Raw genomic sequence first — 24356 nt, forward strand, 5'->3', positions numbered from 1 at the left:
CATTCAATTAAAGCTCGTAAAAAGCGTTTTCAACTGAAATCAAGTGATAAATAGCTCAATAGGAAGTGAGCAAGCAGTTTCAGCAAATTAGATAGAGTTAGGAGCAATTGCTTGACCTGCCAAACATACGCGAATATCCTCTAGTTGTTTATTTCAATTTAAATAAAACTTCATTATTTGCTGTACGTTTATAGAAAAAAGCAAATGTGTTGTAGAGTTATGTTAATTTCTGACTGTGTTCTAACATACATTTTAATATTTTTTTCAGAAATGCAAACCCAACGGCCACTTCAAACGCATCTTCCTTCCACAAACTCCCTCGCCAAACTGGCCTACTGCGAGTCCGCGACAGTGGCCATCAGCCAGCGACAGTACTCCCGCGAGCTGCGCACGCGCTTCGCGGCCCCTACCCGCGTTCCATGTGTGTTGATGAGGAGGAATCCAACGCAAAAAGAGAGAGATTTCAGCACTCGTGTGAACTTCTACAGTACTGACATATAGTTTAGTCAACCGAAAATCTACAAGTAGCTCAAAAGAGCCCCTCTCTCTCTCAGAGCTCTCAGAGCTTAGGTCGATTGACAGTGGCAAGAAAAAGTAAAGGAGAAAAAAAGTAAGACTAGCAGCAGGAATAGGCAATATTTTTCGGAACCGAACCCCGTCAGTCTGTCGAGGAGAGTCGAATATTAGCCTAGCTGGGAGGAGAAGAAAGTGTGTCTGTGTTTTTGGTAGGGAAAAGAAAGGTTGGAAAGAAACAAGTCCGTAGAAAACCACTTTTTGCGTGTTTTTTTGTGTTGAGAAAAGCGAAAAATCAGCGAAATCTATCGGGGCAGATTTTCGCCGTAAGGAAAAGCTTCGCGAGTGTGCCATAGCCGAGATTCTGCGAGGAGTGATTAGTAGCTACACATCTAGTCCAAAATGGTAAGATTCGCGGGGACCATTCCGAGCACGTACTAGGTCACTGCAGTGCCATTGTGTCCCCAGTCCTAATGTCTGGCCCATTTTTGTTCTTGCTTGCAGGGAAATGAAACATCGCTGCCGATGGAGCTGTGCTCAAACTGTGAGTAATTGTGTCGAATCTGCACCACCCTCAAGAAGAACCCAAGAGGATCGTAGCAGGCCCCCCTGTCTGTCTACGAGGGTTACCATGACACCTTCGGCCGTCTCGGCGAAGGTCATCGCCGCGAAGTAGGCTCTTCGCGAGATTAGCGCGAACCGCGCGATATTGGCCGTGCCTCCTTTGATCGATACGGAGCGGATTGCTGCTGCGGACTGCAATTGTCAAAAATATTGATTTTTTCTTTGCCCAGGATGGGGGCAGCATGAAAACACCCAGTGAAAATTCACGTGAAAGCAGCTTATCTACCAATTAGTCAATCCGACCAACATAACAATTCAAACAACCAAATTGTCCTAATTACGGCCGCCCCAAAAAGTGCACAATTCGACCCCTTACACATTAGGGGGCCACTGTGTCACCTCACAGCCTGCTAGTGTTAGGCAGCGAAGAAATATTGGTTTTTCTGCGCAGCCAAATGTCGGCGCGCGCGATCGAGACCACGGTGTGTTGGGATGGAAATTTGGAAAATTGAAATTAAAATCTTGTGTAGAAAAATCGTTAACATTTCATAAAAAAATCTGATCGATTGAAATAAATGATCAGCAAATCAACAAATTTGTAACAATTACTCAATTCAAATCGTCGTATCCGACACGCCGCGTGTGTACAACTGGTCGCCGCCTGCTGTTCCCACACGGACGATGAGAGGAGTTGTTTTTCTTTGGTGACTGCAAAGTATTACCGAGAGCAGAAACAATAATTTGTAATGTTTATCTTCTCTGTGGTGCGGTTTTTTTTGGAATGTTGATGGTTTGGGGGAGATGCTGGGTGTGAGGGATGTTGAACTGTAAGTTTTTAGGTACTCTGTAACTGATCATAAATGAGTTATGATAGTTGGGAGATGAGATCAAAAAAATCAAACCATCCACATTAACCCCCCCGGGTCTTTTGTGGTCTCTATTGCAAGTTTCTGCTCGAACCTAGGAGTCCGAAGGCTTGAATGGGGAGAGCACCCAAACCTCTTTCTACTCCAAGGAACCTTCCAACCCAGTGTTTGAACTGACGACCTTTGGATTGCGAGTCCAACCGCCGCCAGCGATTCCACCGGAGTAGGCTTGGTTTGGTGTGTTGTTTGTACTTATGGCATGGAGACGACTCCTACACCTGGAATGACTTAACGGCCTAACAACCAAGGCCGGGACCGACATTTTACTTCCTCATCCGATGGAAGGTTGCAGCAGATGGGAAGCGAACCCAGAATCATCCGCTTACAAAGCGGACAGCGTAACCATTCGGCCACGCACTGCCACTGGGAGATGAGATACAGCATGTAAAAAAGTATTTACACCCCTTGGGCACTATGCACATATTGTGATGAAACATCTAAACAACTTAATGTTGACAGAAACCTAGTACTACGTTTTGTTCAGAAACTCATGCAAAACATTTTGCTACAAAAAGCTCATGAAAGATGATTTCTATAAAAAAGTTATAGGGGGAGAGGGGGTAATATGCACCCCCGGGGCAAAATGCACCCCCGGCTTTTCTCGGTATTTGGAAGAATTTTCCGGGGAAAAAATCATAGAAATTGGAAATCTTAACATTGCTAAACCATGCTGGAAAAATTTGAGCATCGCAGTTTAAAAACAGCTCAAGTTATTTGCAAAACATTAAAATGTTGTGTTTTCATCTAATTTTCATTGAGCTTTCATTATGATTTTTGGACAGTATAAAAAGCATTTATTGATATTGTAAGTGTTGAGGTATATAGTTTTTGCTACTATCTTCATTATTCTGTAGATAATTGAGTCCAAAAATATCAAAAAATGCATTTTTAATTAAATTTTCTGCAAAAAGCGTGGTCGGGGCAAAATGCACCGCTGTGAAGCTCCTTTGTAAAAACAGCGGTGTCATCTAGTGGTGACTAGTGAAAACTGCTTTTACCCGGTGCATTTTGCCCCATGTTGTGGTGCATTTTGCCCCGTTGTTGGAGTGCATTTTGCCCCAATGTTGCGGTTCATTTTGCCCCGCATGGTCGTTTGAAATGAATCAAAAATGTTTTTAGAAATTTGATATTTTTGAACAATTTTGAGGTTTTTAAGACTTTTTTCGCATGGATGACGAAGAATAATAGTTGTTTTAGAACATCGAACAAAATTCTTCCACAGTAATGCTGTAATGGTTGAGAAATCACAGTTTTACCTTAGGGGGTGCATATTACCCCCTCTCCCCCTATACCAAATACTAAGTTTGATCCACGAGAACAAAACTTACGAAATTCCATACATTTTTGGCAGGTTGCTCAAACGAAACCATAACAACGTTTTTACCTAGGTATTTAAAAACGTGGGTTTTATAGAACACCTAGATGTTTGGGTATCAAAAGATCGGAAATTTTATGCCCTTTCCGATGCCATAAAGGTTGACTTGTGAATCGTGGACCGGTTCGGATGCCGGCGGATTTTACGACGACGTAATTCCGGGTTGGTACGAAATTCCAACGAAAAATCTATTCTATCGATACAAAGACCCCCAAAACGGTGTTATACCCACTCCAAAATGTTTATTTAGCAATTCTATGGTAATATGTTGACATTTAGTTGAATTAAAATTTGCAAAATTAAGTTTAGATAAGTTATATATATAATTTCCAGAGTTATATAAACTTTTATACTAAGTAATTGGTAAACTTTATATTCAATCCAAATTATTTTTTTAATCAGTCAATGATGCCTATTTGGAGTTGGGAGACTGGATTTATGGTGATTTGTCAACAAATAACTTTATTTTTGTAAATTTTTCGAAAGGTGTACAAACTTCTTTTGCACCTTTTTTTTGTAATAGTATTTGTTAAATAACTTTTTATAGAAATCATCTTTTCATGAGCTTTTTGCAGCAAAATGTTTGGCATGAGTTTCTGAACAAAACGTAGTACTAGGTTTCTATCAACATTAAATTGTTTAGATGTTTCATCACAATAAGTGCATAGTGCCCAAGGGGTGTAAATACTTTTTTTACATACTGTATGAGATGAGTTTTTTTTAAACTCTAGGTATAAAAAAAGATACGTTTAACATGCAGTTGGTCTTAAACAAAAATGCTATCATAAAATCAAAAAATTATATACTTGCTTGCATTTTATTCATTCGTTTTTTGGCAGTAAAAGAATTAGAGCAACTCTCTACGAAATCGGCCGATTTCGACCATTTTTATTTTTTGTATTTTTTGATTTGACTTAAACTTTGTGGGGGCCTTCCCTATGACCAAATAAGCTATTTTGCGTCATTGGTTCACCCATACAAGTCTCCATACAATTTTGGCAGCTGTCCATACAAAAATGGTATGTAAATATTCAAACAGCTGTAACTTTTGAGTGAATTTTCTGATCAATTTGGTGTCTTCGGCAAAGTTGTAGGTATTGTTGAGGACTTTTGAGAAAAAAATAGGCACAGGGAAAAAAAATTTGCAGATTTTTTAATCAACTTTTTTTTTCACTAAAACTCAATTTCCCAAAATACGTATTTTTTGATTTTCGAGATTTTTTGATATGTTTTAGGGGACAAAAATCCGCAACTTTTGAGCCAGAGAGAAACATGGTTAAAAAATCTGCCGCCGAGCAATGAATTTTTGAAAAAATAGTGATTTTTGGAAAAAATCGAAGTTTTATGCAAAAACAAGTTTGAAATTATTTTTTAATGCAAAATTGAATTTGCAATCGAAAAGTACTTTACATATTTTTTGATAAAGGGCTCCGTTTTCAAGATATAGCCACCGAAAGTTTGATTTTAGCGAAATATTTGCAGTTTTTCGATTTTTAAAAATAGTGACCATGAGTGACCACTTCTAAAAATATTTTTTTTGAAAAGTTCAGAAAATTTGCTATAAAATTGTCTAAGAGACATTGAAGATTGGACCTCGGGTTGCTGAGATAGAGCCGCTTTAAGAAAAAGAAACACGAAAATTGAAGTTTTCTAAATCTCACCCAAAAAACCCACCATTTTCTAATGACGATATCTCAGCAACTAATGGTTCGATTATCAATGTTAATACATGAAACATTCGTGAAATTTTCCGATCTATTCGTAAAAAATATTTTGATTTTTTAAATTAAGACTAACATTTTAAAAGGGCCATACATTTAATATTACGCCCATTTAAAATGCAAGTCTTGATTTAAAAAATTTCAAAATATTTTTTTCGAAAAGATCGGAAAATTTTACGAATGTTTTATGTATTAACATTGAAAATCGGACCATTAGTTGCTGAGATATCGTCATTAGAAAATGGTGTGTTTTTTTGGTGACATTAAGAAAACTTCAATTTTCGTGTTTCTTTTTCTTAAAGCGTCTCTATCTCAGCAACCCGAGGTCCAATCTTCAATGTCTCTTAGACAATTTTATAGCAAATTTTCTGAACTTTTCAAAAAAAATATTTTTAGAAATGTTCACTCATGGTCACTATTTTTAAAAATTGAAAAACTGCAAATATTTCGCTAAAATCAAACTTTCGGTGGCTATATCTTGAAAACGGAGCCCTTTATCAAAAAATCTGTAAAGTACTTTTCAATTGCAAATTCAATTTTGCATTAAAAAATAATTTCAAACTTGTTTTTGCATAAAACTTCGATTTTTTCTAAAAATCACTATTTTTTCAAAAATTCATAGCTCGGCGGCAGATTTTTTGACCATGTTTCACTATGGCTCAAAAGTTGCGGATTTTTGTCCCCTAAAACATATCAAAAAATCTCGAAAATCAAAAAATACGTATTTTGGGAAATTGAGTTTTAGTGAAAAAAAAGTTGATTAAAAAATCTGCAAATTTTTTTTCCGTGTACCTATTTTTTTCTCAAAAGTCCTCAACAATACCTACAACTTTGCCGAAGACACCAAATTGATCAGAAAATTCACTCAAAAGTTACAGCTGTTTGAATATTTACATACCATTTTTGTATGGACAGCTGCCAAAATTGTATGGAGACTTGTATGGGTGAACCAATGACGCAAAATAGCTTATTTGGTCATAGGGAAGGCCCCCACAAAGTTTAAGTCAAATAAAAAAATACAAATAAAATCCATTTCCGGTTTTGGTAGAGAATTGCTCATTAGTCCTATTGTTCACTTCCTAGTGTGCTATGGATTACTTTATCTGAAATAGCTTGTAAACGCTTTTGGGTAATTCTCTACCAACTCACACGAAATCGGAAAAAGTTACCCCGACCCCTCTTCGATTTGCGTGAAACTTTGTCCTAAGGGGTAACCTTTGTCCCTGATCACGAATCCGAGGTCCGTTTTTGATATCTCGTGACGGAGGGGCGGTACGATCCCTTCCATTTTTGAACATGCGAAAAAAGAGGTGTTTTTCAATAATTTGCAGCCTGAAACGGTGATGAGATAGAAATTTGGTGTCCAAGGGACTTTTATGTAAAATTAGACGCCTGATTTGATGGCGTACTCAGAATTCCGAAAAAACGTATTTTTCATCGAAAAAAACACTGAAAAAGTTTTAAAAATTCTCCCATTTTCCGTTACTCGACTGTAAAAATTTTTGGAACATGTCATTTTATGGAAAATTTAATGTTCTTTTCAAATCTACATTGACCCAGAATGGTCATTTTTTCATTTAGAACAAAATTTTTCATTTTAAAATTTCGTGTTTTTTTCTAACTTTGCAGGGTTATTTTTAAGAGTGTAACAATGTTGTACAAAGTTGTAGAGCAGACAATTACAAAAAAATTAATATATAGACATAAGGGGTTTGCTTATAAACATCACGAGTTATCGCGATTTTACGAAAAAAAGTTTTGAAAAAGTTACTTTTTGCGTTTCTCTTTGTTTCGTCGTCCGCGTCTGTCGCGGGTGACCATGAACGGCCATGATCGATGACGACCAACTTTTTCAAAACTTTTTTTCGTAAAATCGCGATAACTCGTGATGTTTATGAGCAAACCCCTTATGTCTATATATTTTTTTTTTTGTAATTGTCTGCTCTACAACTTTGTAGAACATTGTTACACTCTAAAAAATACACCTGCAAAGTTAGAAAAAACACGAAATTTTAAAATGAAAATTTTTGTTCTAAACGAAAAAATGACCCTTCTGGGTCAATGTAGATTCGAAAAGTTCATTAAATTTCCCATAAAAAGACATGTTCCAAAAAATTTTACAGTCGAGTAACGGAAAATGGGAGAATTTTTAAAACTTTTTTAGTGTTTTTTTCGATGAAAAATACGTTTTTTCGGAATTCTGAGTACGCCATTAAATCGGGCATCTAATTTTACAAAAAAGTCCTTTTGACACCAAATTTCTATCTCATCACCGTTTCAGGCTGCAAATTATTGAAAAACACCTCTTTTTCGCATGTTCAAAAATGGAAGGGGTCGTACCGCCCCTCCGTCACGAGATATCAAAAAACGGACCTCGGATTCGTGATCAGGGACAAAAGTTACCCCCTAGGACAAAGTTTCACGCAAATCGAAGAGGGGTCGGGGCAACTGCTGTGTGAGTTGGCGGAGAATTACCCTTTTAGGAGCTCAAATTGAACATCAAACGAAACAACATCAAATGTGTGAACTACACACATTTTAAAAAGTGCTTCAAAAGTGCTGTTTTCTTTACCATGCTCGATTGTGGTCAACATTACAATATTTAAAGTTTTTTGAATTCCTTTCCTTATCGCTATTTTTTTAATTATTTGAACAACTTTGAAGAGAAACGGTCGGAACATTAAGTAATTCATTTTCTGTTCCTGGGAGGAAGACCCCTGAAGAGTATCGGGGCCAAGGGGTTGGAAACTCTTAGAGCTGAAATTATTATGTTAACCAGTATATCAAAATATATGTTTGTATACTTATTATTTCCTTTACCAATTGCCAGTATACTTACCAGTATACTGAGAGTATCTTAATATACTAACAGTTTATTGCTTTTCGGTTAGTATACTGACAAGTATACTGGAATATCGTTAGTATACTCAGTATTCTTAAGTAATATTAGAGTTTCCAGCCCCTTGATCGGGGCCAACATTCAAAAACCGGGTTCAGTGACAGTTCTTGACTTAACTAATGAATTTCACTAGAATTTCTTTTTTTTTATTTGCATGAAAGTTTGTTCATCGACTCCTTATGTCCAAGTAAGCCATTTTGCATTACAGTGGACTCTCTGGCTGTCGATCTTCTCGATATCAATATTGCTCCAGCTGTCAATAAATTTTTCAGTCCCTTCAAATAGATTGCTTTGATTTTCCGTTCTATAATTTGATAACTCCCGCTCTCGACGGTCCCTGCAATATCGACAACGAGAGAGTCCACTGTATTAGTTTCTTCATACACGTATCCGTACACATTTGGGGCTTTCCATAGAAAAGTGCTTGCAAACATTCGAAGGGATTTTCTGATCCATTTGGTGTCTTCGGCAAAGTTGTAGGTTATGACCAATGCTTGAAAAGGGATCTGCCACTGAATGGGACTGCTCCATAATTGAAAGAACTTTCTGTCAGTGATCAATTCTAAAAAAGGAAATTTGATCGCTCACACACAGCTCCTATCACGATCATCATTGCTTGGCGACGTTCGGTGAACGTAAACATAGAGACGAATCGAACGAAAAATGAGCACCACTCAAGCAGCCGCCCGAACTTGACAAAGTGCTCTTTCTCTCGTTTTTTGTCTCTCTTTTCCTTGTGTTTGCTGCGTGAAGTCATTTGAATGCAATCATGGGAGAGATGATCTGAAACTCGGTAGAATGTCAAACTACCGTTCTCTGCGCGAATGTATTTCTAGAGGGAGTACTGTGTGAGTTACTTTGCGCAGTGTTTTTCTTCAATTTTCTGAGATATGATCTTGCAAATAACGAAAAATGCCAAATACGAGTTTATCCACCTGACCCTCAATTTTCAATTGATGATATCTTGGAAACCTTTGATCAGATTTTTAATGTAGAAAAAAACTTACATTAATATTGCTCATAAATGCATAGTTCTTTTATTATGATGTTTCGAGAAAAACGAGAAGAATCGACTTTTTGTTCAGTAGAATCAGAAATAAAATTTAGTGAAGATTAAGGTAAATCGTCTCATATCAATAATATAATTGCAAAAATATCCATCAGCATTCAAGACAAGTATTGCTAATTAGGCAATTGCCAATTTAATTTTTTGTCCCTCCTTCTTTCAATTTTTCTACAAAATGAGGGGCACCTAAATAATTTTTGGAGAAAATTTTAATTTTCATGAAAAAAAACATTTAAAATCGACAGAAAACCATTCAGAATACATTGTATAATGCTTATTTATAATCAAAAGACCTTTTTTTATTTTTGAATTATCGGACTAAAAATCGTTTAAAAACTTAAACGTAATTATTGAAAAAAAAAAACTAGTGTGACGTAACGGTCTCGCAAACTCTCCCTTCCCCCTTCGACATAATTTTTTTGAGATCAACAAGAAAATTTCCAGTGAGAAAAATCAAACCAACTTGGCTGGAAGTTGTGTCGATTTGAATTATGAGTTAACTGTTAAATCCTCGAAGGAAGAGGACGAAGATAAAAGTGAAGAACTTGATAAGTTAAGATCCAAATTTGCCCGTAAATATTTGAAACTAAGACAGAAATCGTTAGAAAAAAGGCATGGTAACAAGTATTGAAATATAGCCAGACAAGTGATCTAAAACTTTGTAAACTTTCCTCTTCTACTATCCACCTTGAAGAGATGAATGCACAATGGTGTAAAATCTCTATAATAAATCAAAAAAAAAAATATCTTTCTTATGGCGCTTACGTCACATATATAGTCGAATAAATGAAAATTATTGATTTTGCATGTCAATTGGGTACTAAAGCCCTATGCCAATTTTTATGTACAACGGTAAAAAACACGATTAAAAACCATTTCTGATCACTTTTTTTTCATTTTAATGCAAAAAAATATTGACAAGACAACATTTTTTCGATGGATCAACTATGGTCCCCTTGGAACGAGCTGTCAAGTAGGAGCTTTTCTGTCAAGAAGGACCGCGAGGTTAATTTTTCAAAATTAATTTAAAAATCCATTTTAAACTCTTTGTGGTCGTAGAAAGGGTCATTGTACTCAGAAAAATAAGCTTTATCGCTGTGAACAATAATATCAGCAATCTAAGCTTCATTTTAGGACCAAATTGCTGTAAAAAAAATCATGCAAAATGTTTGGAAACATAAACATGACGGCATTTAGCTGGAAAAGTGATGTTAACGATAACAATTACTTTTCATGAAGAATTTTGGAAATACGCGATTTTAATAAAAAAAATAACGAAAACAAATAATAATCCCACCCCCCTGTCGTGGACAATTGTACATACAAAAAAAATCTTTTTTGTATGGAGCGTGGACAATTGCCATAACCCCCCCCCCCCCCTTAAGTGTCCACGTGGTTTATGGATGGTCCCTTAGTTAAAAAGCAAAATTGTTCAGCACGACATTTATGGTTTTAGAGAGAAACTCGTAAAAGTACGACTTCCTGGACAGTACAGAACATTATTGGTGAGACCCCTTACATACTTTAAAGTGACGCAATTTAAACTATTTTTGAATGTTTTTGAACAAAATTAGATATTTTCTTAAAAACAGGCCAGTTTTTTTCTTTGTATGAAAACATTGACCATTATCGGCAAGCTAGAATGTTTCAGCAACATCATTTTTTTAGTGGGTGTACCTTCCGATCTTAGTTAAAAAAAAACTATGATTATACAGTCCAGACTCGATTATCAGATGTCTCGATTATCCGAAGTTTCGATTATCCGAAGTTCGAATATCCGAAGGTTTGTATGGGACTTCGGATAATCAAATCACGAACAAAAAAAAAGTTTTTTCGTTTTTTTTCATTTTCTTGTTTTAACTTAAAATTTGAGTTTTACGACCCCTTTTTAGTCAAATTTGAGTTGTTGATTGCCTATTAAAAATAAAATGCATTTTTCAATATTGCAACACCGCCATTTTGGCCGCCAACTTGGATTAAAAAATTCTGAATCATTTTAGCGTAGTTTAGGGGCCATACCTAAGCTCGACAATAAAATATTAGACATCGAAAAAAAAAATCGTGATTCGATTATCCGCAAGCCATTGGCAGACGCCTAAACAACTAGCTACAAATCGCCTGATTAACAAACTTTTTTGAAATAAACGAAGTAGTTACAATATATACAACATATACCGAACTGTAAAAAAAATAGATTTTACTTTTCATTTTCTTTTCTTAAAAAAAAACAAACAATCTTCAGAACACTAACAATTCTTCCCCGTTTCGTCTCTCCCTTTTTCCAGTCGACGCCGACGAGATCCGGCGTCTGGGCAAGCGCTTCAAGAAGCTCGACCTGGACAACTCGGGCGCCCTGAGCATCGACGAGTTCATGTCGCTGCCGGAGCTGCAGCAGAACCCGCTGGTCCAGCGCGTCATAGACATTTTCGACGCGGACGGTAACGGCGAGGTGGACTTTAAGGAGTTCATCCAGGGCGTTTCGCAGTTCAGCGTAAAGGGCGACAAGCTGTCCAAGCTTAGGTTTGCGTTCCGAATATACGACATGGACAACGACGGGTTCATCTCGAACGGGGAGCTGTTTCAGGTGAGGATTAGGTTAAATTGATGCAAATCAATGATTTCAATACATTTCTCAAAAATAGAATGAAAACATTGCAAATAATGAGCCGTTTCGCCGAACTGTGCAAGTATTTATAGAACATTATAGATTCCTATACAACACGCCATCACGTGCACCGTGCGGCGACTAAACCGCAAGTTCATAAAAATAACAGAACAACCACCACCGTGGCGGGCAATGTCCGTCCGGCGGCGGCGTCGTCGCTACTGGCTTATTAGTAGTGGCGAGATAGTCTGACCATTTCGTTGAGTCGTTGTTTTTCGCCAAGTCTTAAATTTGAAGCGCGCTTCGCACTCCGCATCTGTTCGAGCATTACTCATCCAGGCGGGCACGCGCGCTTGTACGCCAAAAATGCACCTGTACATTGTTTTAGAAAGCGGAATGAGGTGTTTTTTGCCCTCTCTCTTTCACTTTATCGTGAAATTTGGTTGAAATCAAATGATTTTGATGGAAATAAAAGGCCGTACGTTGCAAATATGTGTATGTCTCTCTAGAATGAAAAACAAAGCGAAAAAAATCACTTTGAATAGTTTTTAATCGATGGCTCTTTAATATTTTATCATTGAAAAACAAACCGATAGTTGCCGGAATATTTTCGGTTTAAAAATTAAGAACTAAGCTTTGGAAAATAATTTAGAAAAACTATTTATTTCTAAAAAACTGTCCGATAGTCAAAGTCTAGAAAAGAAAATATTTAGATATTTCTATCATCCCTTAGACGGTGCCTTTTTGATAAAAAAAAGATTTATTTTTTATGAATAATTTATGGAATGTTTTTTGGAAAACATTTTCAATTAAAAAAAAACTTCGTAAACTGGTTTTTAGGCATAAGTTCAGTTTGGGAATTTCACTTATTTTTGTTACGAAATTTTAAAAATTGTTTCTTCAAATTTCAAAGTGTACTGTGCTCTAACGCAATATATTGTAGAAATAGAAGCATAGTTAAAACATTTGCTAAGCAATACAGCACTTTCCAACTTAAAAGCGTGATACTGATATAATAACAAAAAGTGTTATGGAATCTTCTTGAAAAATCCATTTTTGCATAAGAGTTTAAAAACAGTTTATGTTATCATAACAAAATTTGTTATTGGTCTGAAATTGGTTGAAAGCCAAAACATCTTGGGCATAACATTTTTTGTTACTGAAGAATACCTCCAACTGGTATTGGGATGATAGGATTAGTTGTGAAATAACAAAAAGTAATAACATAGATTTGTTCGAAGAATAACTAAAAATGTTATTAGTCTGTTATTACATTAATAATCGAATATAAAAAAAAAAAAATCATAACGACGAATAACAAATCATGCTATAAATAACATAAAATGTTATTGGTCTAGTATTTTCAAATATCAAAAAATGTTATTCCCAAGCTGTTTCCGTCTGCTCGGGTAGTGCCATCCTCACTGCATGAACATATTTTCGAAATAATGACAGAGCGATTTCCTTAGGGTGATTAAGGTACTTCACATTCACCTACTTGTGGAGGATGCAAGAGAATCTTGTATATTTATTTATATTTTTGTTTTGACTTGTTCTACAACATTGATACACTTGAAAAAAAAACTGTAAAAAGGCGCAATACATATTCAAGCACGCAGCACTTTGCGCCAGTTCGATTTTTCCAAGATCTGTCAGTCAGACAGGTAGGCTATAATGACAGGCGCAAAGTTCTGCATCTGCGTCTGCGTTCGACGGGCAATCTTGTTATAAGTTTTACAATCTTAAGATATTTTTTCAATAGTTACAGATGGGATGAGATAAGGTAGTCCTAGGAAAAGCAAATAAAGTATTATTTTTCTGATTTTGAACAAATAGGGTCCAAAAATTATGTAAAATTGGGTCCTTAAAATAAGTTTAACATCGGGAATGGCAACACCAGCCAGCAACAGTCAAGTGTTCGGAGCTCTTCAAACTTTTCGATTTTTTCGCCGTAATTTACCGTGATTACCCGCGAGTTTGCTGCTCCAGCATGCCAAGGGCCGGCCGTGGCCGTGGCAGTTCGAGTGCGGCCTCGAAAAACCCGCGAAGCTAGAATCTACCGGCAGAGTGCAGAAAGGTAAACACACCAACGCCGCATCGTCCGCCATCCAGGGATCTGACACGCATGTAGTTTCCTGAAGTCCCCGCCAGAGGCGCTGTCAATATTTTTTACGTGTGGTTTTTGAAAAGGTCGTATGAAATAAATACACAAATTTTGCTCCCAAATTATTTTTTTGCCAGTTTTATTTATTTTTTGCATATATTTGCGAGATAATTACAATTATTACCTAAATTTTTCCACATTTTATATTTATTAGATCAATAAAACAAAGTTTTACTTGACGATACAATACAACCAAACTCACTAAACTAAACTAAAAGTCTTAATAGCTTTAGTTACCTTGAAATAACATGAAATTAGTTTGATTCTTCCTGACCGTTGGTTTAAAATTATTTGAATACTTATTAAATTTCAGTTAAAAAAGCTTTAAACTAGCTGTCACTGAACACCACAGTGCTGATATGCCAACATTAGGTGCTTGACGGAATTAAATGCTGTTCCCCTAGTTGTCCCCTGAGATTAAATGTAAAAAAGAAAAAAAAAAGGTTACAAAAGTTTTCATTTTTGTTATTTATGCTCGATACGCATACGACATTTTCAAATGCCACGCGCCATAAACTTGGTTCGATCTTGGTTCGATTTTGACTTCACTCGCTTTATATGTGGATGACAGTCGTGACGTAGCCGTGCCGCCATCGCACACGGGAGCGTGCCCAGTGACGTCATCGATGAATCGCTATTACACGTGTCATACCGTCCACGTGAGTCCCCTGTACGGACGCGACAATCGACCCGGGCATCCGGAAGCACTTCCGGCCAGCAGCAGCAGCAGCAGCAGTCCACAAGCACCACGACGACAACCACTTCCAACGTTCCCACCAGAAACGAATTTGAGATTCTGAGTGGAGAAGAAAACAACACCGACAGTGACAGCAGCAGTGCTGGCGACGACGATGACGATGATGAGCTTGCGCGCAAGTAAGAAAAGAAGAAAAAATGTAACTCTCCGAAGGAACGACGTCCACCTCCAATTTTTATTTTGGATACGCTGGCAGACGATGTTGACGAGTTGCTTGAGAGGCTCCAATATCCAGATGCTCACGCGCTTTCGTGCCTGCCGAAACAAGGCAGAACAATTCCAAGCTCTCAGTGAGCTGATGATGAAGTACATCTACAACGGATAAGCTGTCTTGGGCAGCGAAGTTTTTCGACGTCAACAGACAAAACAAACTGTGATTTAGTTTAAAGCTTTTTCTATTTCTATCCTTTTCCTTAGCAAATCTCGAAGATTTTTTTTTTATTTTTCCTTCTCTTGCCAAATCCATTGTTAGAATATCCAATTACATCTAAATGAATTATAGTGTAAACCATAGTTGAAAGGAACTCCAAAACTCTATTAGGTTATAAAATCACGAAATTGTAAACTGATTATTTACTAATAAACACTAATTGAATCTTAAAATAAGTTTAAATTTCTGTTTTTCTTTCATTATGATTTGGGCTGTCAGTGTTGATTAGCAAATAAGCAATCAGAGTCTGTTATTCTACTGATTTCAAGTTGGCAGATTTAACTGAAATTATAGCTAATTCAACCAAAAGATAGCTGTTTCACTAATTTGAAGCAATAGAGCGAACAATATATCTAAAGTTTTATTTGAAAAGGTCCTATAAACATATGAAACTCAATAGCTTTTGTCTAGTTTAAGACTGAATGCTTGAATTTTCCCTTTTTTTTGCTCTCCCCTCCCCAGGTGCTAAAGATGATGGTCGGCAACAACCTGAAGGACACCCAGCTGCAGCAGATCGTCGACAAGACCATTGTGTTCGCCGACAAGGACGAGGACGGCAAAATTTCCTTCGAAGAGTTCTGCTCGGTGGTGGGCAACACCGACATCCACAAAAAGATGGTCGTCGACGTTTAAGGGTTTTAACTCGCAGAGAGAGAGGGAGCGGAAGTGGTAAAAAACAAACAAAATTAACTTATTATAATGATATACAAGTGAAGAGTAAACAAGAAGGCAAAACAACAACAAACAAACATACACACACTCACACAGATACACATAAGAGAACACACTCACTCACACTTTTAATTGCTAGCAAAGAAAGTTGTCTTATTTATTTAGTAACGTGGAAGAAGTCTAAGCCAGAGTGTGTATGTGAATGTGGAGAACCACAAAATGTTATAATTTTCAGTTGTTTCTATGTTGTTTACTATAGATTTTTCCCCCCTTTTTACATTAAAATTACACAATTGTATTAACAAAAGAAGAAGGAGATGGTGAGGAAGGAGAATAAAAACTTGTTTAGAATGTAAGATCTGTCAAATTTGGTGAAGATTTAAAACTGAAAAGAAAATGCGCTTGTTGGGGAGAACAAATGGTCTGTTTTTACTCACCGCATAACCACGTTAAGCTAATGCCATGCATTTGGTTGTTCAACAGTTTATCTTTTGTTTTGTTTTTCAAAAATCCTTTTTCTGTGTTTTGAGACGATTTTGTTTGTTCCTTCGAAAAAGTAATGCAAAAAAGTACACTTATTCTACAATGGTAAGTAAGAAACAAATAAACGGTGTGTGCAATTTCTAGCAATTGCTAACCTATATTTTTTAACAAGCGAACTTAAGGCAATATATCTGGAGCAACATTTGAAAGGGGCGGTACGACATTGCTCTTACGGCCTTTGATTACACGCGTTTAAATGGGACGAAAGGCCGTAAGAGCAATGTCGTACCGCCCCTTTCAAATGTTGCTCCAGATATATGAAAGTATATTAAAAAAAGCAAGCAAAACAACAACAGTAACTATGACTCTTCTAACCATCACGGACCACCACAGCAGCACTTTGAACGATGAAATTTATTGGACTATCTCTATACCTATAAAACAAACGCGAGTACTTAACATTAAAAAAGTGGGAATACAACAAATGAAAAAAAAAAAAACGTTAAAGCAAATCAAAATCGTCATCAATTATGAATTTATTGTTACTATACACTGAACGCAATTTTACGGTCATCCAAAAAGATTAAAAGCTGGCTTTTGAAGGTGTCGTTCCCAAACTTTATTTGTCACGTAATGTAATGTTATGCAAGAAAGAAACAAACACAAAAAAAAAACACGTGTAAAGACAGTTAAACAAAAACACACACCCCAGCAAAAGCATAGATATGTAACAATTTATTGCCACTGTTAGAGATTAGATCGTACCTTAAATGGCTAGCTAATTTTCCCCAAATTTAATTGTACGTGCAAAACAAGAATAAAAAAAAAACATCCATGTAATGAAGACGAAAAAGCAGAAGAAGATTTGAACTTAAATAAAAGTAAATCAACTATCGTAGAGTTTTAGGTTAGGAGCCAATTTTTCTATACACACCGTTGTTGAGTCTCTAAATTAGTGTGTCCACCCTTTTCCCGGTTTCGAGAGTAATAAAGACAGAAAACCATTCTTCCCCCCCCCTTAACAACAACCCCAACCTCCCTTTTTCACCGGGTCGACAAGATGGCAGCTAACCGATTTGACAGTTCGCGCCGCCATCTTGTCAAAATCGGTGCAAACTTTCTCTCCTACCCACTCAAATTAAAACCACCGTTATTCTCTCTCCGTGTATCGTCCCAGGTGACAGTTGAGTTTATTCGCCAAAACAAAACAAAAAAAAAAAAAACAAACGAGAACGTTGTTATTAAATCCAATCAGGTTCGTGTACTACTATTTTGCTGCGTTTATTTGTGTCAGCAAAGTTCTTAAAACCCCTCGGAGCACACATTCACACAGAAAACAGAAGCCATTAAATTCACCACTTACAAAACAGAAAAAAAACAAGCAAACAAACAGAACGTACTTCGAAACACTAACAACTATTCATCACTAGTTAAACTATAAATTAAAACAAGGCAAAAAAATGGGAAAAGATCGTCGTAAGTATTCGTCCGAGAAACAAAAGGTGCGCCAAAGTTTCGATTCCGGAAAAAAGCGGAAGAAAGAAACACTTTAAAACAAATGTGCAATTCGAAATATTACCAAACTTCTTGTTAACAGAAAACGCTTTTCTCCGGGTATTTTTCTGGAGCCGACACTTTGGTGGGGCGAAAAAATGAATTCAAAATTTACTGCTGCTGTAAGAAGGAAATGAAAAAGAGGAGGATGAAATGCATTACAAGAAATTATCTATTTCTATAAACTTACGAAATGAATAAAATAAAGTCTTTTTCAAAACACTTCAAACGATTGCGTTGGGTTTGTATTTTTCAGTTGAAACGAAAGAAAAATAAACATTCGCCGAAAAATTTGTTGAAGAAGAAGTTCGTCGCTTGATTGCTACTTGAGGTTCCTGCCGCAAGTCTCTGAGGTCTCTGGTGTGTGAGAGCGGTTGGCGGTCAACGGTGAGTAAGTTGTGACTGTGTTTGTGATACGTTTCTCTCTGCTCCCTCAAATTGAGAGCGTGGTGCTCAATCGCTTATCCAGGCTTGAAAGTGGGGATTTTTCAATTTAATTGAGCTTAAGACCGACCTTCTAAGATTTGTGGTTCCTGAGCTATCGCCGTTTGAAAATAGGGGTTTCGCTCAAAAATCGCAAAAAAGTCGATTTTTTGGAGAAGTACCAAAATTGAGGGGGTGGTCCGAAATCCGACGAAATTCGGAATTCTTGCATGTTTTGATAGTATCAACAGCCCTGCCAAATTTGAGCAGGATCGGAGAGGGTAATTTTCAAATGCTGTTCCGCTTCCGATGGAATGACCCAATAGGGTGTAATACCAAAATCGATTTTCCAGCACAGCATTATTTTAGTTCCTTTTGGGGTCCTAAACAACTCTCTAAAGTTTGAGAACGATTGGTTTAGTCCTCACTTTGCGCAAAGCGATTCAATTTTCCATACAAATTTGTATGGGAAAAATTATTTTTTTGAATTTTGATATTTAAAAAATCCAAGTTTCACGCTATACTAACCCGAGCATGGGTAAATAACAAGGGAAATGCGTAATAATACCTTTCTCTGGTATCAATACCAAATTTTGGTATTCCTGGACCCTTTAAAATTTGTCTTGAGGATTATGCAAGAGCAAAATGTGGTATCATACCAATTTAAGGTATTGTTTTGATATTGCAAAATTGCAGAATTTGTCAATGGTCGAACACCACATATTGGTATTCTTTTGGTATTACAGTGTTTTATCAAATTCCTCTGAAACTATGGGAAAATTTTGACCAATTTTGACAAAATAATTAATTTTGCGCTAAAATTATGTCTCAAAGCAAATGCTTTAATTGTAAACCGAAAATTTCAAACTTGATTTTAAACATTTTTGATATATCCCCTAAAGAAATGACTTGAAATTGTGGAAAATTTTCTAAGTCAGGATGGCACATTTTGGTATTATTTTGGTATTAAAGTGTTTTATCAAATTCCTCTGAAACTATGGGAAAATTTTGACCATTTTTGACAAAATAATTAATTTTGCACTAAAATGATGTCTCAAAGCGAATGCTTTCATTGAAAACCGGAAATTTCAAACTTGATTTAAAACATTTTTGATATACCCCCTACAGAAATGACTTCAAATTGTGGACAATTTTCTAAGTCAGGATGGCACATTTTGGTATTCTTTTGGTATTACAGTGTTTTATCAAATTCCTCTGAAACTATGGGAAAATTTTGACCAATTTTGACAAAATAATTAATTTTGCGCTTAAATTATGTCTCAAAGCAAATGCTTTAATTGAAAACCGGAAATTTCAAACTTGATTTTAAACATTTTTGATATTCTTTATGTAAACTAATGTCAAAAACAAAAACAATGACTTTTATATCCCGCCGTTTGGCATGTGGGTTGGGATCATCCCGCCAAACATATCATAGTAACCTTGGGTTGCGATGGGAAAAATCACGTCAAAAATTTTCAACTGTTGTTTTGAAAAGTTTGGTACGGCGTCAACGGTCGATTCGGAATCGTGGATCGGAAGTTTTGCATGTGAAAAGAAAAAACCCGGAACAAACGGACCCTGGCCAGCGCGTGGGTCGAGTTCCAGCTTTCCTACAATCTGGAGTCTTCAGCAGATCTTATCCCATCGGTCTCTGTCCGCGACCCAAAATGATGGCTGCTGATCGCACAATTGGCAATCTTCTGAAGATTTGTGGTTCGATAGAGTGAACTACAGAAGCTGTCAATTTATCGCCGAAATGTTGTCGAAAAAACGAAGAAAATGAGATGTTTGATGATTTTTTATGACTGAATAAAGTTTAAAATATTTGAACGTATCAGCTAGAGGGCATTGAGAGCTTGATTTTACTATCAGTTTGTTTTAAACAGAAAAACGCGTTGAATTATCATGAATGAAGGATTTTATTTGTAAATATTTTCAGGGGTTTCTTTAGGTAGACAAAAAAGTAATCTTGAGTCTTAAAAAAATAACTTGAGGCTACCAGGGCGGAGTGCATATCGCGGACCTTCTTGGAACGTAGCTCTTTTAATACTAGTTATCTTGATATCAGCGAATCTCTGACGGACAAAGCATAACTCAGAACACCCGGCTTTGTGTAATTGGTGCTCCTAACGTACTTCAGCTCGCCACCAGCGCCACCTCTAGTCTTGATTGTGACTTGCGTCGATCACTCCGTTGAACTTGTCGCAACGATACGTGGGTTTTCCTTTAGCAGTTCCACCGTACTATGTTCCGAATAGTGGACGATGAACCAAAAGACCATGTCTGCCTATTTTCTGGTGCTAAGCGGTCAAGATATCACAATCTAGCCAGACGGCCATTTCCAATTCCGAATCGCTGGGTTGAGACAGTTCCAAACTGTTCAAAACAACAGTTGAAAATTTTTGACACGAATTTTTCCATCGCAACCCATGGTTACTATGATATGTTTGGCGGGATGACCTCAAACCCACATGCCAAACGGCGGGGTATAAAAGTCATTGTTTTGGTTTTTGACATTAGTTTACATGAAGAATACCCCCTAAACCCGAGCAGGGGTAAATAACACGGGAATACCATATTTTGGTATTACTTGGTATAATAACAAATACCAAAATGTGCCCTTGGTTGCCCAGTAATAGATGGTATAATACCATGAAATCATACCAAAAAACTGTATGGGGAAGACCAAAGCAATACCAAAACGTGCCATTCCAAGAACAAATGAATACCAGACAAATTACAACTTTCCGGGTAGGGGAGAGTGGGGAGACTTGATCCCCGGGGACACTTGATCCCAAGCCTGTATCTCGTCAGCATGTGGGTAAAATAATTAGCTTTGTTCTAGAAAGTTGTGCGAAATTAACTAAAACTCATAGTAGAAAACAAAGAAAAAAATTAAAAAATGTTTAGATTGAGTTACACACATTTTTCTAAAACAAGCTGCAAAAAACTTCCAAGAGATCTTTTTTTTCTTTTTTTGATATGTATAGAAAACACTCAAAAAATATTCAAAAAAATATTTTTTATATATGAATTGTTCGATAAACTTATCAACTCCAAAACCCTTACGCATTTGATGTTAAATTTATCGTCATACTATTTTTACAATCAATTGTTTAAAAAAAGTGCGTTTAGGAAGACTTGATCCCTGCATATTTACAGTCGCTGGAATCAGCCTCAAGATTAATTAATTGGGCTGGGTTTTCATACATAGTTTCCTTTAGTATAGTTGTACATAACTTACTGCAGTTTGAACCTTTTTTCAAAAGTTTTGTAAACAAAAATTTCCAGCTTTTGTAAACATGCTCAATTTTGGTCTAACAAATAATATTTTAAGTTTTTAAATATTTTACATACTAAAGTTGTTATATTTTGAACACCAACGTACAGATTTTATGTGAAATTGCTGTAACTTATAGAAAATTAAAAGTTTGGATGAATAAGAAACATTTTGCTTAAGATTTCTTCAAAATGTTGAAAGGGGGATCAAGTTACCCCTAACATTTTTAAAGTGCCGGTTTCAAATATTTTTTTATGACGCTTGGCATGATTCGAAGAGTTCATCTGATGAGATACCCTTATTAGCCAGACATAGATGAATGTTTAAGCTTTCAATTCATGCAAAAAGTTTATAGTTTTGTGAGAAATTGATAGAGTTATGTGCGATACAAAAAAAGGGGATCAAGTCTCCCCACTCTCCCCTAAATAAAAATCTCGTTGGACAAAAAACAATAAGAATTCTCTATAGAATTACAACGGGAATTCAATTTGGCTAATGGGATTGCAATGAGATATGGGTAGAATTGTGATGCTATATTTAAATTCTTCGAACAGGCAGGAAAACGAAGTCTTGCTTGAAGAGCCAAAAAATATCAGGTAAAGAAAACTAGAGGAATACTGGAATCGAACTCATGACAGGTAAGGTGCAGACACCATTTTAGCTACCCGTTTACCAACTGAGCTATCAACGCTTGTTGAAAACGAGCTGCTGCTGCATCAACATGTTTTAGCTGCAGGCAAAAATATCAGGAAATTCAACGAAAGAGAAACAAACTAAACCAGAACGAGAAAGGCTATAGTCCAGGCAGCGTGGCATTTTTCGTGAGATTTTTGAGGATGCATGATTCCAACTGAATAGGATTCAACACAAATTCAATATTAAAAGGATTTTAGAACGAAGTTCGAATACCACATGCATACCAACATTTTGGTATTGAAAGAGTTATTTCATCAAATAAACAAAGATTGACATTATTTTTTTGAGTTTATCGATTATAACGCAAAAGGCACACAATGTTAAATAAAATCCATTCTAAAATTTAAATTTTTTCACGTTAAACCTATTGTTGTCGTAAAGTTAATCGTCTAAATATATAAATGTTTTTCTTATCAATTTCAAATGTATCAGCATACTTTTAAGAATGTTAAACATCATTTAAAATAGATTTTTTTTATGAATCACCTTTATTTTATAATATTTTTATTTAAAATACCTTTACAATACCAATGTATGGTATTCCCTAATTTATAAAGATCATCAAATGACTTTTTTAGACCAAAATAAAATAGTTGGCTTTAATTTGGAGTAGATTTGCGTTTTTAAGTATGTAAGTAAGCAACAGTATGTAAAAATTCGATATTTTTCTAACATTTGCTCAATAACAAAATAATACCAAAATTTGGTATAATACCAGAGATTGGTATTAACTTACACTTTAGACATTTTTTCAAGGGCTCGCGAAAACCAACATTTGGTATTGATACCATTGAATGGTATTATTTTGCATTTCCCTTGTTATTTACCCATGCTCGGGAAGAAATGACTTGAAATTGTGGAAAATTTTCTAAGTCAGGATGGCACATTTTGGTATTATTTTGATATTAAAGTGTTTTATCAAATTCCTCTGAAACTATGGGAAAATTTTGACAAAATAATTAATTTTGCACTAAAATGATGTCTCAAAGCAAATGCTTTAATTGAAAACCGGAAATTTCAAACTTGATTTTAAACATTTTTGATATATCCCCTACAGAAATGACTTCAAATTGTGGACAATTTTCTAAGTCAGGATGGCACATTTTGGTATTATTTCGGTATTAAAGTGTTTTATCAAATTCCTCTGAAACTATGGGAAAATTTTGACCAATTTGGACAAGATAATAAATTTTGCGCTAAAATGACTTGAAAAAAAAACCAAATACTTTGAAAAACGAGTCAATCGAAAGATTATTGAATTTTGGTGAATTTCAATCCAGTTTTATTTTAATAACACTTATTTTTCAATCTTGTTATTTTTTAGAATCTTCAAGAACTTCATGCACAGGCCGTTCATCAAAGACAAATGCATTCGGTGTGGTGAAGAATATCACTAAGAACAACATGGAATCATCAGGTGAGTAGATTTGGCTGTTGCATATGGATCATTTCCGTTTTTTCACTAACTGCAACTGCTGCACTAAAAATGGTATGAAAATACCAAATTTTGGTATTACTTGTGCAAATATCAGCGACCAAAATGTGATCTTGGTTGCCCAGTAATAGATGGTAAAATACCATCAAATCATACCAAAATCATGTATGTGGAAGACCACAGGAATACCAAAATATGATTTTCCAAGGGCGCGGGAATACCTAAAATTAAAACCATGGCAATACCAAGTTTTGGTATTCAAGCAATGTTCAAAAATCCAGAAGACCTCAACTTGGTATTGAAATGGTTCTATTTTGAGGTATTATTTTACCCTTGGAATAACATGGTTTGGTATTGTTGTGCCCTTCCACATACAAGACTTTGGTATGATTTCATGGTATTTTACCATCTATTACTGGGCAACCAAGGGCACATTTTGGTCGCTGTTATTTGCTCAAGTAATACCAAAATTTGGTATTCCCGTGTTATTTACCCCTGCTCGGGAAAACCGGATTCATATTCGGATGCTCTGCAAAATGCTTTACAATTTTCCCGAAGAGAGTATGGTGCTAACTTGCTCCTGAAAGAAGTTACAGCGTCCTCAAAACTCGTCTAAAACGTGATTTTCGATCAAAAAACACGTTTTAGACGAGTTTTGAACACGCTGTATCTTTTTATAGGAACAAGTTAGCACCATACTCTCTTCGGGAAAGTTGTAGAGCACATTCCAGAGCATCCGAATATGAATCCGGTTTTGATATAGCGTGAAACGTGGATTTTTTAAATATCA

At 36.0% G+C, this 24356-nt stretch overlaps 2 protein-coding genes across 2 annotated transcripts in view; both read left to right on the forward strand.

Moving 5' to 3' along the window:
• The window catches only part of LOC120431604 (putative GPI-anchor transamidase), a 42158-nt gene extending 41236 nt beyond the window's left edge, over positions 1–922 (forward strand). Inside the window, exon 5 of the transcript XR_008211806.1 lies at positions 269–922. The gene's annotated coding sequence lies outside the window, so the exon portion shown is untranslated. The remainder of the gene's footprint in view (positions 1–268) is intronic.
• On the forward strand, positions 778–17490 carry LOC120425999 (calcineurin subunit B type 2). The gene is made up of 4 exons (XM_039590657.2): positions 778–918; positions 1018–1057; positions 11350–11648; positions 15483–17490. Exons 1-4 carry the CDS (start codon positions 916–918, stop codon positions 15651–15653), a joined length of 513 nt encoding a protein of 170 aa, XP_039446591.1. The 5' UTR covers positions 778–915; the 3' UTR covers positions 15654–17490.
• The last annotated feature ends 6866 nt before the right edge of the window (positions 17491–24356 follow it).

Source organism: Culex pipiens, chromosome 1, assembly GCF_016801865.2.
Source record: "Culex pipiens pallens isolate TS chromosome 1, TS_CPP_V2, whole genome shotgun sequence".
Lineage (NCBI taxonomy): Eukaryota > Metazoa > Arthropoda > Insecta > Diptera > Culicidae > Culex > Culex pipiens.

Excerpts from the sequence above, each read along its gene's own strand:
- LOC120425999 (XM_039590657.2), top strand. Across the intron at positions 1,058-11,349 it reads GATGGAGCTGTGCTCAAACT|TCGACGCCGACGAGATCCGG; the intron begins GTGAGTAATTGT and ends CCCTTTTTCCAG. Across the intron at positions 11,649-15,482 it reads CGAACGGGGAGCTGTTTCAG|GTGCTAAAGATGATGGTCGG; the intron begins GTGAGGATTAGG and ends TCCCCTCCCCAG.